Consider the following 15,471-nt stretch of genomic DNA (forward strand, 5'->3'; position numbering starts at 1 on the left):
CTGTCTTTCTGTCTCTGTCTCACTATCTCTGTATGCCTCTTCCCTCGCCCTCCCCATTTCCTCCTCTCTCTATCCCTCTCTCTTCTCCCTTTCCTCCCCTCTCCCCTCACCCCAATCCTGGAAGCTGATTTTCTCTCTTCCTGACTTCATTTCAGTGTCCTTCTACCATAAACCATCCTGAAATGCCCTTAGCCTGTTTAGGTAGGGCATCTGATAGAAAGTGCCTCCTCCAGGAACAATCCAGGAAGACGTCCTGAAGGAAGGGTTGCAGAAGCTGTGGAATGAGTGGCCATCTAGGGAGGTTAAACAAGAAGTTGTAAGGCTGATGTGGGGGGAAAGAACCTGGGTTTGATTCCCAACTTTGACTCTTAAGTGATGGCCTCTTTTTGCTTCAGTTTGCTAGTCTAAACAAGGAAGATAATAAACCTTTAACTACTTACCTTACACAGAACTATAATAGTTTCCTATGCTTTCTACTATCCCTTCTACTTTGATCCAATGTGCTTCTCATTCAGGAAGTCTTGCTGGACTAACAGACACTGTGCTCTCTAGTCAAGTCAAGTAGACCAAGTATTTATTAAGCACTAACAATGTTCCAGGCTCTGTGCTAAGAACAGCGGATACAAAGAAAGACAAAGAAAAAAACAGTTCCTACTCTCTGGGTGTTCACAGTCCAGAAGAAGAAAGAGAACTGATTTAAAGCAGCTTTGACATCTCTATAGGCTTTAGGAGAAAGGAAAGGAGAAACATGGGCCTGGTGGGAGAACTGGAAAGAGATCTGAGTTCAGATAATGGCTCCACTACTTAATAATAGTTATGTGACTTTGGCCAGATCACTTAACTTCTCTTCGTCTCAGTTTCCCCTCTTCTAAAATAAGGAGGATTGTATTCTGAGGTCCCTTCCACCTCTGATTTAAAAATCTACAATCCAACCCTCTCATTTTACAGGTGAGGAAAATGGGTCCAAGAGAGAGTAAGTGACTCTCCTGAGGTCACCCAGATGTCAGTAGCTGAGGTGGGGTTCTTATGCATTTCCCATGATTCCAAGTTCAAGGGGAAATTTCAGCACTGTCTCCGCTGTACTCCACTAATCTTACTATCCATGATTGCCTGGGACCCACAATTTTGCCCCGTTTTCAGATGATATGACAGCTGGGGAAACAAGAACTCCCCTCCCTTGCAGGAGGTGTCTGTCTGAGAAAGTGACGCCAAACCTAGTAGCCTGTAATTGTGACTTGCTCATTCTCATGGTTCTGGTATTGTGGGGGAGGTGTACTGCTAGGCTGGCCATCTATCTCCAAAGCTGTCTTTCTGTGGTTGTTGTTTTTTTGGGGTGGGGTGCTAGGGGAGTTTGTTTGTTTTTGCTTTGCTTTGTGTCCCTACTACTTAGCACAGTGCTGATACCTAATAGGTGCTTATTAAATGCTCGTGGACTTGACTTGACAGAAGAAACCCCAGTGCCAGGTAGTTCCTGGTAGCCTAGCCTTCAAAGGACTCACCCTGACATCTGTCTTCTTTTGATTGGAGATTCTACTCTGCTCTTAAGTCCCTGCCCCAGGACCAACCCTAACTCTCTTCTGGCAATGGGACAATATGGTGGCAGGGAACAGAGCCAGACTCAGGCTTTATCACGCAACTCCTAGGGTTCTCCTGAGGGAGGAAAAGGGGAGAATAATTAGCCCATCTGGCTTGAAGGCAATTACATCAATTAGGCCTTGGATCCAATTGCTCAGGCAAGGTTGGGATCCTGAGGGGATGTGTCTCCATGGTTGTAAAACTATTAACTCAATCAGAGAAAGGGCAGACCCCAGAGAGCAGGGTCTTGGCTTAAAGGCCAGCACAGTCTAATGGTCTATCATGAAAGAAAGTTGGCAAAGCCACTAACTTGATTTCCTTTTGCATAGCTATCTTCAAGGTTGCTGATTGGTTTATTTTAAGTAATACAAGCATAGTTTGCCAACCCTCCTTTCCTTATGGCTGTTATGGTATTTGAATGTCCATACACACCTTTGAATCTCAAGTTTTGTATTTTGTAGACAGGACTCAGCCTCAGACAACACTTTTCTGCTGCTACTCTAGGATTCGAGGCTTAGTTTTCACTCTGATTGTGACAGTAAACAGAGCTCTGAGTCATTGGTTTTTAAATTGTTATTCCCTTATCGTAGCCTTTAACCAACTATTGGATTCCTTGGTCTTGTTCTATGCTGTTAATGTGGAAGGTGTTGGGTGATCATCCAGTCTCCCTTGTCCCCTTTTCATGTCTCAGTTCACCACTCCTCCCTGTGTTTCTCTAGGCCCCTTTTGCCTGACCATCTTCCATCCTCTTTTCCTGCTCTCATAGCTCCTTTCTCCCCTGTCCTCCACAGGTTCAGCCCCTATGAATGGTACGATGCGCACCCCTGTAACCCTGGCTCAGACATCGTGGAGAACAACTTCACTTTACTCAACAGCTTCTGGTTTGGGATGGGCTCCCTGATGCAGCAAGGTAAGACCTCCCCAACCTGCTCCCAACCCCAATGCTTCTACCCTCCCTCCTATTGCTGCCCCCTCCTCTGGTCCTGCTTCCAATTCCTGGGGGTCAGGGATGGGGTTATCAAGCTTAGACATTAGCCAAGGGGCCAGACTGACCTAGACAGCAAGACACTGCCCCTTTCCTCCATAGAAATGGATTCCTGCCTGGGATGAGAGATTGGACTAGGTGACCCCTAAAGTCTTCCAGCCCTGGTATTCTGTGGTCCCCTTTTGATCCTTCTCTGTATTATATCCTCAACTCAGTCCCAGGGCAAGGGGCCAGAATAACCAGACTATGTGCGTGAGACGCTGTAAGTTCAAGGAGAATCCTTGAGAAGGGGCACAGGGTAGGCTAGAGACCCATTGTAGAGACCCAGCCTAGAATGGAATTAATTTATGTTACCACCATTGTCACCACTGAAATCATCACCAGCATCTTCACTGTCACCATCATAATAGCTGGCATTTATAAAGCATTTTACAGTCTGCTAAGCCCTTTACAAATATTAGTCTCATTTGATCCTCATAACAACTCTGGGTGGTAGGTGCCATTATTATCCCTATTTTACAGATGAGGAAACTGAGGCAGATAGCAATTAAGTGACTTGCCCAGGGTCACACAGTGTCTGAGGTTGCGCATGGACTTGGGTCTCCTCAATTCCAGGACCAGCACTCTATCCACTATTCCACCTTGATGCCCGGGGCTTTTGCTCAGGAGTGTTTTAATGCAGGATGCCTTTGGGTACCACTGAAGAATATGAGTACCACTGAAAATACTTCTAACTGAAAATTTGTGATTTTGTGATTCTATAAAAGAGGCCCCATAGAATCGCAGGATAATAGAAGGGATCCCAAAAGGTTTACTAGCTCATACTCCCTTATTTAGGCAGCAGCTAGGACTGAGACACCAAAGGAGAGCCACTTCCCTGAGAGGCCATCCTGGGGATGGAAGCCATATGAAGCCTTCCCCAGGGAGGGAGCCCTGTGGGTCATCAAGTGTTTAGTAAGGGCTTTACAACAGCCACAGAATAAAGTCTTCTCTGCTCTCCCTTTTCCTCACCTGCCCCCCTCCCTCTAGCCCAGAGACCTGCCCTCAGCTTAGCCTCGGTTCATTAGGAACCACATTCAAAATAGCAGTTGAGCTTAAACTCACTGAGGCAAGACAGGAGCAGAGCCTAAGAAAGAGGCCTGGCAATTGCCTGGTTGATGAATACACTCCCCCTCCCCATCCCCTTCTCATTCTCCCTCTCTGTCTCTCTCTTTCTCTCTCTGTCTGTCTCTCTCTCTCTCTCTCTGTCTCTCTCTCGCTCTCTCTCTCTCTCTCTCTCTCTCTCTCTGTCTGTCTCTCTGTCTGTCTGTCTGTCTCTCTCTCTCTCTCTCTCTCTCTCTCTCTCTCTCTCTCTCTCTCTCTCTCTCTCTCTCTCTTGATTAGCAAGGCCTGTCTATCAGGAGCTCTTGCTAGGATTACTGTGAGAATGCCACTTCACTGCTACTGCTCCCAATTAAGTGAAGTCCTTGCCCAAGAGCCTTCAATCACTTTTCCTCTAGGGCCCCAAACCTCTCCCTCCAAAGGCCCTTGTTGCCAGAGGCTGGGGATAGGGGGAAGTGGAGCAGTGAAGGAGGCTGGACCTTCCCCAGGGAGCTTCCAGAAGTATGTTTTAACAGGGAACTCAGAGAGTGAGGGGATGTCTTGGAGCTCTTCTGGAGGGATGAAGCCCCAGACGCCAGGCCCCATGGCCTGGCCCCCAAGGTACCTACTCCTGATGGGGGCCATCCTGCATAGACCAGGCTCCAGATTGTGCCCAATGCCCCAACCCCAAGAGCTCCTTCTAATGGGGCAAGTGAGCCAAGAAGCTTATGTCCCAGGCACAGGAGAGAGAGGAGGAAAACAGTCACCTTGCAGAGAGGTCAAGGGAGGCTCAGAGTGGTCTTCAGGATGTGTTATTGGGGTGAAGAGTGGGCTCCTGTCTCTCCACCTGATCTGCATCTCATGCCTGAGCATGCTCACACAGAGACAGAGAGCGGATCAGAGAGACAAGGTCAAAGGGTCATCAGCCCTCACTTAGCCAGGTGTGGCTTCTGTATGAAGAAAGTTTTCCATGTGGGAAAACTTGGTTGAAATACACATGGCCATAGAATCTCAGAGTAGGAAAGGACCTCTGACCCAAATTGCACCTGAATAACAATGATTTCTGCCAGGTACCTGAAAAAAGAGAAGTGGTCACCCAGCTTCCTCCATGGGAGCCTTCCTGTAAAGGAGAGTCGCCCCTGCCTTCTGCCTGAGGCAACCGTTACTTCCGACAGTTCTGATTGTTGGGAAGTCCTTCCTTATGTTGAGCTGATACCTGCATCCCTACCACTAGCCCCCACCCACCCAAGCCCCTTGCTCTTGTTTCTGTCCCTCTTCCATGGGACAGCCCCTCCTCAGGTTTTGCAAAGACCCACAATCTCCTCCAAACATCCCCAGCTTAATTTTTTAATGGTTTTTAGATCCCTCTCCTTCCTCGTCACCCACCTCTGGGTATGCATGATGTCCTTTCTAAAAGGAGATGCTTAAATTCGAGTCAAAGTCTGCTTCCTTCCTCATCCCTTCTCCCCACTCCATCACTTTTAACTCAAGGAACACAAACTCAACATCACCTTAAGAAAGTTCCTCCCACTTGCTGGGTTCCCTGCTCTCTAAAATAAGGGGGTTGGACTAAAACCTCATAAGGGATCATGAAAAGTGGGGCACAACTGAACGACTAAACAACCAAAACATATGTAGTTGTTTGCATACCATCTTCCCCATTAGAATATGAGATCTTTCAGAGGCTGCTTCTGTTTATTATTGTATCTTTGACAATGCCTGGCATGCAGTAGGAGCTTAGTAAATGCTTGTTGACTGACTGACTAGACTTGGAGTCATGGACACCTGGGATTTGAATTTTGCCTCAGACCCTTAGCTATGTGACTCTAGACAAGTTACTTAATACAACTCTGCTTCTTCACTCATATAATCAGGGACTTAATGACCTCTAAGATCTTTGCCAACTCTAGATTGATAACCCTATCATCCTATGACTTTGGCAGTATTGACAATTTCAGACTATCAGCTCAGTTGCCTCTATGCAGTTGTATGGACAGTAAGAGCTGACTGTAACCTAGAATTCAGAAATAGCTCTTCCTGCCATAAACCCCAGGGCCAATGTTCTATGCCCCTCCCCCCTTAAAACTCTGAGGAGATGAGACACAGAAAGTGTATAGATCATAGATTTAGAATCAACAGGGACCTCAGAGGTTATCTATTCCAAACCCTTCAATCAAAGAAACTGAGGCCAGAGAGGTTTAAATAAGGTAATATACATTGTAAGTAGCAGTTAGGAACAGAACCAGGGTCCTACAATGTTGAATTCAGCATGATTCCAAAGCACCATACTGTCTCATGAAAGCCTTTCCACTAGGCAAGAGAGAAAAAATGCAAACACACTGCAGATAATGATAGCACCCGTCTCTGTAACACCTTAAGGACTCAGTCTCCTCATTTGTAAAAATGAAGGAGGTCAACATTTTATGGTCCCTTCCAATTCTAAATCTATGAGCCTATGATCCGCCAACGTTTACAAAGTGTTTTCCTTCCCACGGTAGGTGGTACGAGTATTATTTTTGCCATTTTACAGAAGAGTAAACTGAGTCCCAGAGAGGTTTATAATAGTAGTGGCAGTGGTTGTAACCATCGCTGTCACCATCATCTCTTTCCAGTAAAGACGGTGCCTACAAAGATGACACCATATATCCAACAAAATATAGACTTACAATGCCTCAAGGATCCATAATTTTATCAGTGTGGGTGATGTCATGCAACAAGCACTTAATAAGCATCTACTGTGTACAAAAGACTTATGCAAGGTGCCCAACCCCTCCACTCCTTTGTAGATGGCCTTTTTGAACTGATATAACTGAAACAATTCATCCCTGGGTGTCTACTTTTCTGTAATGAATCTCTCTACACTTAGATAGGCTGGCCCCAAGACTGTTAATGAGTCTGTCACTGAATCCAAACCGGATCTGCCGAAGCTTGAATTCTGTGACTATCGATTAATTGATCACTCAGTCATCAAGCATGTATTAAACACTTACTATATGCCAGGCACTGTACCATGTAGGTGCTAGAAATGCAAAGACATAAGCAAAATAGCTCCTGTCCTCAAAGGGCTTACATTCTAATAGGGGACACAACATCACTATAGATAGATATATAGAAATCCCTATGAATAACCATGAAGGGGAAGGCACAAACAGCTGGAGAGCCAGAAACAGCTTCAAACAGAAGTTGGTGCTTGAGGCTAGTCTTGAACGAAGCCAAGGATTCCGAGAGGTGGGTAATAAGAAGGGAGGGCACTTCCCAAGCAAGAGATAGGAAATAGAATTTCCTATAAGAATCAGGAAAGAAAGACAGTTTGGCTGGACTAAAGTATATGAAAGGGAGTGTAACCAGGCAGGAAAGAGAGGATGTAGCCATGTTGTAAAGAGGTTTAAATGCCAAAGAAAGAGTTCATTTTTGACCCAAGGGTAACAGGGAGCTTCTGGAGTTTATGGAATGAGGGAAGGTGGATGTGGTCAGAGCAATGATTTAGGAAAATCGTTTTTTCCCTTTGATGGTAGAGAATAGATTGGAGAAGGGAAACCCTTGAAACAAGGAAAACTAATAGGAGGCCTCTGCAGTAGTTCAGGTAAGGACTGATATGAGCCTAGGGTGGTGACTGTGAGTGAAGAGAAGGGGACGTATATGAGAGATGTTCAGGAGGAAGAAATAACAAGGTTCAGCGATTGATAAGATATAGGCAATGAAGCAGTGGAGAGAGTGCTGAGCCCAGGGAGACCTGAGTTCAAATCGGGTTATTAAACACTTACTAGCTGAGTGACCCTGGACAAGTCATTTGACCTCTGCCTGCCTCAGTCTCCTCCACTGTGAAATGGGGATTATAATAGCACCTATCTCCCAGAGTTGTTCGAGGATTAAATGAAATAATATTTGTAAATCATTTAGCACAGTGCCTGGCACATAGTAAGCACTTAACAGAAGCTTATTCCCTCTCCTCCACACCAACTAGCTACATGACCCTGGACAAGTCACCTAATGTCCACTTGCCTTCATTTCTTTAACTATGAAATGGAAATAATTCTAGCACTTGCTTTCCGGGGCTATTGTGAGGATCAAATGAGATGATATTTGGAAAGCATTGTAAAACCTGGAAGTGTCATGTGAATTCTAGCTATCATCACCATCATCATCATCATCATCATTAACTGAAAGGAGAAATAAGGATGACACTGAGGTTGTGAACCTGGGTACCCGCAAGGCTAGCGATGCCCTTGACAGAAGTGGGGAATGTCAGAAGTACTTGAAAGCATAACCTGTTTGAGCCCAGGAGGAAGTCAGTGGGGATAGAATAACAATTTCTATAGCTTCCAATACCTTCTAGGGCCTCAGTGCTTCAGAGCACTGGAGTATTTCCAATTTACCAAGGACTTTTTTAACAACAGGCCTGGAGGCTGTTAATGCTAGCAGAAATATTCTCTTTTTGCAACTAAGATATTGATGCTGTCTATATTTTTATATATCCTGATTGTCACACACACACACACACACACACACACACACACACACACACGCACACACACACACAATGACTCCTTCAGAATGTAAGCCGCTTGAGAGTAGGAATTGTTTTTTTAGACTTGTATCCTCTGTGCCTGGTACTGTGTCCGACACATAGTAAGTGTTTAACAGAGTATTTGTTGATTGTTTGGGGATTCAGCCAGTCACCTAGCATTTTTCAAGTACCTACTATGTGCCAGGCACTGTGGAAAGTGGGCAGCAGTGGATAGAGCCTTGGGTCTAGAGTCAGGAAGACCTGAGTTCAAATCTGATCTCAGATGCTTACTAGCTGTGTGACCCTGGGAAAGTGGCTTCACTCTGTTTGCCCCAGTTTCCTCATCTGTAATGAGCTGGAGTAGGAAATGACAAACCACTCCAAGAAAACCCCAACTGGGTTCACAAAGAGTTGGACGTGACTGAAACAACTGAACAACTATTGTGCTAAGCGCTGGAAATACAGAGAAAGGGGAGGTGGGGAATGGGAAGGGGGGGAAGGGAGGGAGGGAAGGAGAGAGAGAGGAAACAGGTTCAGAGATGGGGGAAATCACACTGCCAGTAAGCTGCAGAGCTGAGATACAAACCTAGACCCCCTGACCCCTAGTTTGTTGCTCATTCCAAACATTAACCTGGCAGGGCAGGGAAAGTTAGGAAGGGAGGAGAGAATTATGGAAGTACAGAGGCAGTCCTGGAATAAATGCTGAAAGAAACCTCTCATATCCCTCACTTCAGGCCTTCTTAAATTTTCTGTGCCATGGTCCTTTTTAGCAGTCTGGTACCCATGCACTCCTCAGAATAACGGTTTCAAATACAATAAAACAAAATATTTCTTTTTTAATCCAGTTATTTAGAGTTGTGATTTTTCCCTCCAAGTTCCCAGATCTCCTCATAATCTATCCACAAACCACGGGGGTCTTTGAACCCCCATTAAGAATCCCGGCTTTGGTTCAAGGACCTGTTATCATTACCTGCAGAGATAGCCTAGCCAGTGTTTTAGGCTCCCCTCAGTCCAATGCAAAATACTTGGAAATCCCTCTGAAATGGATGCCTCCTTAGAGGGATGAGGAGTGGAGCACCTTGTTATTTGCCCTCTTTTAATAGATGCCTGAGAGCCTTACATACTACTTCATCCAGCCATCATCACCATTCAATGACAGTTATTAGAGACCCTGTCTCCCCTGGATGTGGTAATGGCTCCTTCTCCCCCCCCCCCCACCACCCCACTCCTGCTGCTCTCACTCTTCAAAGCTCTGTCCCCTGAAATCTTCCCCCCTCATCCCCTGATGCATTCATTCCCCTTCACCCATTTTGATTAGGAGAGAGAAAAAATAGTTGTGTATTTGAAAAACTCTCCCTCAAGTGATTTCTTTCAGAAAGAAAAAAAACAGCCATTTCATATCAAAGCAGAAGCTTTTAAAATTGTGGGACCAAATATTCTGGGAAGTTCAGGAGTCACTCATTATTTAAATCTCTTGAAAGCAGTCAAGTTAATTATTTTGGTTTGAAGGTTTCCTCTAAATTATGCCCCATACCCAAGGTCGGAGATAAAGAGAGTGGCGAAAATGCTTCCCCAAAAATGTTTATTTTCGCCTCATGCTCCATAGCTGCTTTATATTTCTACAGGCCTTTTATGTCCAAAGCTTCATCTCTTCTTCACACTTTCCATATGAGACAGAACCAGAGGAAGAATGAATCTCCCCTATTTTATAGATAAAGAAACTGATGCCCAAAGAGGGGAAGTAACTAGCCCAAGGTCACACAGCAAGGAGGAAGCAAAGCCAACATAAGAATTCAGAAGTGTAGACTTCCTAGCCAAGAATTTTTTTAAAATTCCTATGTGAAATTAGACAGCTTAGGTGGCATAGCAAAGAGAGCAATGAACTTGAATTTGAATCCTGCCTCAGGTTACTTACTAGCTCTGTGACCCTGGACAAGTCACTTAACTCTCAGGCTCAGTTTCCTCATCTGCAAAATGGGGGTGATAATAGCACCTACCTTCCAGGGTTGTTGTGAGGAGCAAATGAGACTGAATGAGGTGTTCCCAAAGTCTTATTTCAGCTGGGCACTCACTAATCAGCTTAAAACTACACAAAGATTTTTGGGACACTGTATACCTACTGAAAGAAATTATTATTAAATAACCAATTATTGGGGAGATGTTGGAGTTTTTTCTCTTCCTCTCTACTACTTCCTTCATTCTCTACTGGGTCAAGTCTGCATCTGAAGGACATTGCTGATAAAGCGATTGGATAAACTTACTGTGCAATCTCACTCAGACCCCACCCAAGTGGGGAAGCCCATTGTGTTCTACTCAGGCTGGATTTGGGGGTAGATCCTTTATCGAGATTGCCTCTGGCTGGAGGGCATCTGGGAGTGAGAGTGATCAAAGTCACACCCCTCCCCCAGTCCCTCATTAGAATGGGTCCACCTCTCATTATAATATTCATTTTATCATTACTCGTTAACCAATCAGAGCTGATTGCCACCCTCAGGAACAGCCACTCTTCCAAGGGCATATTAGCATCGAGTGGGTTCTATGAGTGGTCTTTGGTATTTGAGAGTGTCACTGACCCCTTTATTAAGTATCTGCTAGCATACATAATAAAATGATTTACTACTCAGAAATTATGTCCCTCAAACATACATATGTATGATACATATAAACATACACATGTACGGGGTGTTCCTAAAGTCCGGACACATAGACAAAAATGCATATTTTCAAGAAATGAAATGAATGAAATTTTCAACAACATTTTATTTAATTAGAATATTAAATCATTTATGATGCAAAGGTTGATGCGCTTTACAAGATTCACATGATTCACATGAACTCGATGCAATAACTCCACATTGCCATCAATTTTAGCACATTCACTCTTTGTGCGTTCAATCGTGTGTGTTGCATCTGTGATTTTCACCAAGTACACCTTCTCCTTTACAAAAAAATCAATATAAAGTTATTTCAGGGGATGGGCACTAGGACTTGGGAGGAGGGGGTCAGGGAAGCCTTCCTGCAGAAGGTGGTGCTTGAGTTGGGTCTTGTCAGAAACAAGAGAATATAAGAAGTGGAGATGAGGAAGGGGGTCATTCCAAGCATGGGGGGAGGGGGGTCAGGAGGACAGCCAAAGCCAAGGCACAAAGATGGAAATGTCATGTTATGTATGAGCAACAGAGAAAAGGCCAAATGGGCTGGACCACAGAATGCATGAAGGGGAGTAATATGGCTGGAAAGCTATAGCAGGCTGAAGTCAATTTGCGAATGATTTGAAAATCCAGAGTTTATATTTTATCTCACTGGTGATAGAGAACCATTGAAGTTTATGGAGTAAGTGGGTTGTGTACATTTAAGGAAGATAGCTTTGGCTATTGTGTAGAAGATGTGAATTGGAGAAGGAAGAGACACAAAGCAGAGAAACCAATCAGGAGGCTGTTGCAATAGTACAGGCGAGAGGTAGCAAAGATGTGAACTGAAGCAGTGTCTGTGTGAATGGTAAGAAGGGGTTGGATGCAGTAAATACTGAGGAAGTAAAATTAATAAGATTTATCATACAGTAGATAGAATTAGGAAGATTCATCTTCCCGAGTGCATATTTGGCTGCAGACACTTACTAGCTGTGTGACCCTAGGCAAGTCACTTAACCCTGTTTGCCTCAGTTTCCTCATCTGTAAAATGAGTTGGAGAAGAAATGGCAAGCCACTCCAGTATCTCTGCCAAGAAAACCCCAAATGGACTCACAAGGAGTCTCACAGGACTAAACAACTGAACAACAAAATTAAAAAGTCACCAAGATGGGAGTCAAGAGATCTGGGTTCTAATTAGGACTCTATGACAACAAAGCCCTTCCCTTCTCTGAGCTTTAGTCTCCTCTCCCATAAAATGAGGCAATCAGATTAGATGATTTCTGAGAGTCCTCCCACCTCTGATAGTTTGTGGATTCAGATATTGTAACATTCCAATTTTCCTTCCTTCCTCCCAGGCTCTGAATTGATGCCCAAAGCCCTGTCCACGAGGATCATTGGCGGCATCTGGTGGTTCTTCACGCTGATCATCATCTCTTCATACACGGCCAACCTGGCGGCCTTCCTGACAGTGGAGCGGATGGAATCTCCCATTGACTCAGCGGACGACCTGGCCAAGCAGACCAAGATTGAGTATGGGGCAGTCAAGGATGGGGCCACCATGACCTTCTTCAAGGTGAGCCCTCACAAGCCATCTCCACTTCATCTTCCTCCAAAGTCTCCTAGAGACCCCTTTTTATGCTTAGTAGGACCTGAAAGGGGTGATCCAGTATCTACCTTTAGGGACCCCATTCCCAGGGGTTTTTCCTCAGACAGCTTCATCCAAACATACTCAGTGAGATATCTAATCATTTAGCTGCCAAGTGACTAACCTCAGGAGACTTGGGATAGCCTTGAGATGATGCTAATCATCATTGTGTTCGAACAACACTTCTCCAGGGCAGGCACTTCTGTCTTTGTCCCCCTAGTGCCTGGTAGTAATGGCCTGGTTCGTGGTACTTAATTTTTGCTTATTGAATGGAATTTAAGTGATGATCATAGGTCGCCTTTTCATTGTGATTTAAAGTGTGCAAAATACTTTCTGATTCACAGAACATTTGTGAGGTAGCACTACTATCCTGCTTCACAGAGGTAGAAAGTGAAGCCCAGAGAGGGTAAGGGATTTGCCCAAGGTCACGCAGCTGGAAAGTATAGATGAGAACCCAGATTTTCTAAGTCCAAGTTCAGCGATATTTACATAGAGTACAGAAATGGGAAAGGTTTTTAGAGATAATCTTGCCCAGCCCCTTCCCTGTTCAGATGGAAACACATATCCAGAGTGCTCAAGCTGAATCTCTGGGAGCACCTTGCTCAGCATGGATGGTAATGGCAGCCAGGGAGAAAACGGAGATTGGAAATGTGCCACCACGCCAGAATCTGCCAGGTGACTGAAGGAATAGCCCCTTTCTCAAATCAAGTAAAGATTTAACTGCTTTTGGAACCTCCAGGAACCTCTACTAACCCAGCTGCTGTTGATTATCTCCAGTTTATATCTTGTCTCTATCTTATTGTCGCCTAGTTACTTTCATGTTGTCTCCCACGTTAGACTGCTGAGATCCCTGGAAGCAGGGGCTGGCTTTTGCCTCTCTTTGTATCTCCAGTGCTTGGTACTATGCCTGGGATATACAATAGGTGCTTAGTAAATGTTTGATGACCAACTGCCTGACCTCTTTCCAGATCGTATTGCCTATTCCCAGCTGCGGTGTGGGCTGGCAGGGTGGAACGAGCACCAGACGTTTTATTGGCTGACCCGGGTTCAAGGTCTGGCCCCGAACGGTGTGTGGTGTAATAGAAAGAGCGTTTCAGTGATTTGGAGTCAGAGGGGCTGGGTTCAAATCCCTGCTCTGAACCTTACTACCTGTGTGACCTTGGATAAGTCATGAGTATCTGTGGGTTTCCTTTTCCTCATCTGAAAAATGATGGAGTTGAAACAGATGACCTCCGAGGTGCCTTTTGGTTCTAAATTTAGGCTCCTGCATACTTCTTGGGGCCTCAGTTTCCTCTTCTGTTAAATGACCATAATAATAGCTAGCATTTCTATAAAGAGCATCTCATTTGATCCTCCCAACAGCGCTAGGAGGGTTATTCCCATTTTACAGATGAGAAAATTGAGGCAGAAACCAGGATCACATCACGAGTGTCTAAAGCAGGATTCAAACACAGGTCTTTCTGATTCCAGTGCCGGCTCTCTATCCCCTGCTCCACCTAGCAGCCTTCAGTGTAGAAAGAGCTTTGGAACTACAACATGCTATATACGCCTTAGGGATCATTCAATTAATTAAGCACCTATTGTGTGTGAAGCTGGTTGTTAAATATGAAAGAGTCCCAGGCCCCAAGAATTCATCAAGGCTCTGTGTCAGTCCATGGCCCAGGCAGGGCCTCACTCACATTAGATGCATTTGCTCGGTTCCGGTACCATTCTTCCCTTCCCCCGAAGCCTTCCTTCCCCTCAACTCAGCTCAGCTTGGCTCCTTCCAAGAAATGCTTCTGCAGACAGCCAGCAGCTGGTGAGCTACAAATGGGGTTTGAATGAGAAGGGAGGCAAAGGGCTGAGACAGATCCAGGGGGAGTCTTTGGAGGATTTGGTGCTGCTGTGCTATGAAGAAGGAAAGAAAAAAAAGGAAGAGAGAAAAAGCTTTTTCCTCCTCCTCCTCCTCCTTGTTGACTTGATTCTGGCCCTCTGGAGGTGCCCTTACCAAGCATTACAGATTGGCAGGAAGTTAAAGGCTCTGGGATTTACCTTGGGCCTATGAAAAGCTGGGGCGGGGGGGAAGGCATGTGGGTGTGAATATTCCAGGCTGCATCAGGTTCTTTGACTGTGCTAAAGCCTTGGCTCATACATTAAGCATGAGCCCTATTTCCAAGCAAAGTTTTCCCCATCAAAGGGAAGGGGCCCCAGCAAGCCCCATCCAGAGTCATCGACCACCATCAATGATTGGATCCCTTCTCTTCCCTCCCCACTGAGGAGGTTCACATTGACTTCCAGGCTCCAGCTCCCCACAGAGATGCTGTCCTCGTGCTGAGCAGCTGCCTCTCCCCTCAATGCCCCCCCTCCTCAGCCAAACACATACACACTCATCTTTTCCCTGCATAGAGAAGGGGAGGGGAAGAAAGAAAAGAGAGACAGAGACAGAGATGGAGAGAGACAGAGAAAGAGAGAAACAGAGAGAGAGAGAGAGAGAGAGAGAGAGAGAGAGAGAGAGAGAGAGATGAATGGAGTAATGAAGAGGAGAGGAAGGAGAGAAGAAAGGAGAGAGAAAAGGAGATGGAGGGAGGAGACAGGAAGATGGATGGAGTGGTGAAGAGGAGAGGTAGAAGAAAGGGATGGGGAGAGAAGGAAGAAGGGAGGGGAGAAGAAAGGAGAGGGAGAGGAAAAGAAGAGAAGGAAGGGGAAGTAGAATGAGAGGAGAATGGAGAGGAGTGAAAAATAGATGGAGAAAGGGAAAAAGGATGGAGATGGTGCTAAAAGGAGACAAAATGAAGAGTGAGAGATTGAGAGAAGAGAGACAGAAGGAGAAGAGGGGAGGGAATGGGAGAAATAGAGGGAGTAACAAGATAGAATGAGGAGGAGCAGAAGAAGGTGTGAAGAGAGGTAGAAGGAAAAAGGAAGGAAGAGAAAGGGAAAGTGATAGAGATGGAGAGGAAAGGTAGGAATAAAGAGAAATTAAGGAAGAGGGAGGAAACGAGAAGGAATATAAGAAAGTAGGAAGAGAGATGGAATGAGAAAGGTAGGTATAGAGTGAGAGGAAGAGAGAAGGAAA

At 45.2% G+C, this 15,471-nt stretch overlaps 1 protein-coding gene across 1 annotated transcript in view; it reads left to right on the forward strand.

Annotated features, from left to right (window-relative positions):
- GRIK3 (glutamate ionotropic receptor kainate type subunit 3) overlaps positions 1–15,471 on the forward strand; it is a 151,186-nt gene that overhangs the window by 112,667 nt on the left and 23,048 nt on the right. Inside the window, exons 12-13 of the mRNA XM_036743758.1 lie at positions 2,367–2,485; positions 12,130–12,347. Of these exons, the coding sequence (XP_036599653.1) occupies positions 2,367–2,485; positions 12,130–12,347 (337 nt within the window). The remainder of the gene's footprint in view (positions 1–2,366; positions 2,486–12,129; positions 12,348–15,471) is intronic.

Source organism: Trichosurus vulpecula, chromosome 2 (assembly GCF_011100635.1).
Source record: "Trichosurus vulpecula isolate mTriVul1 chromosome 2, mTriVul1.pri, whole genome shotgun sequence".
Taxonomy (NCBI): domain Eukaryota; kingdom Metazoa; phylum Chordata; class Mammalia; order Diprotodontia; family Phalangeridae; genus Trichosurus; species Trichosurus vulpecula.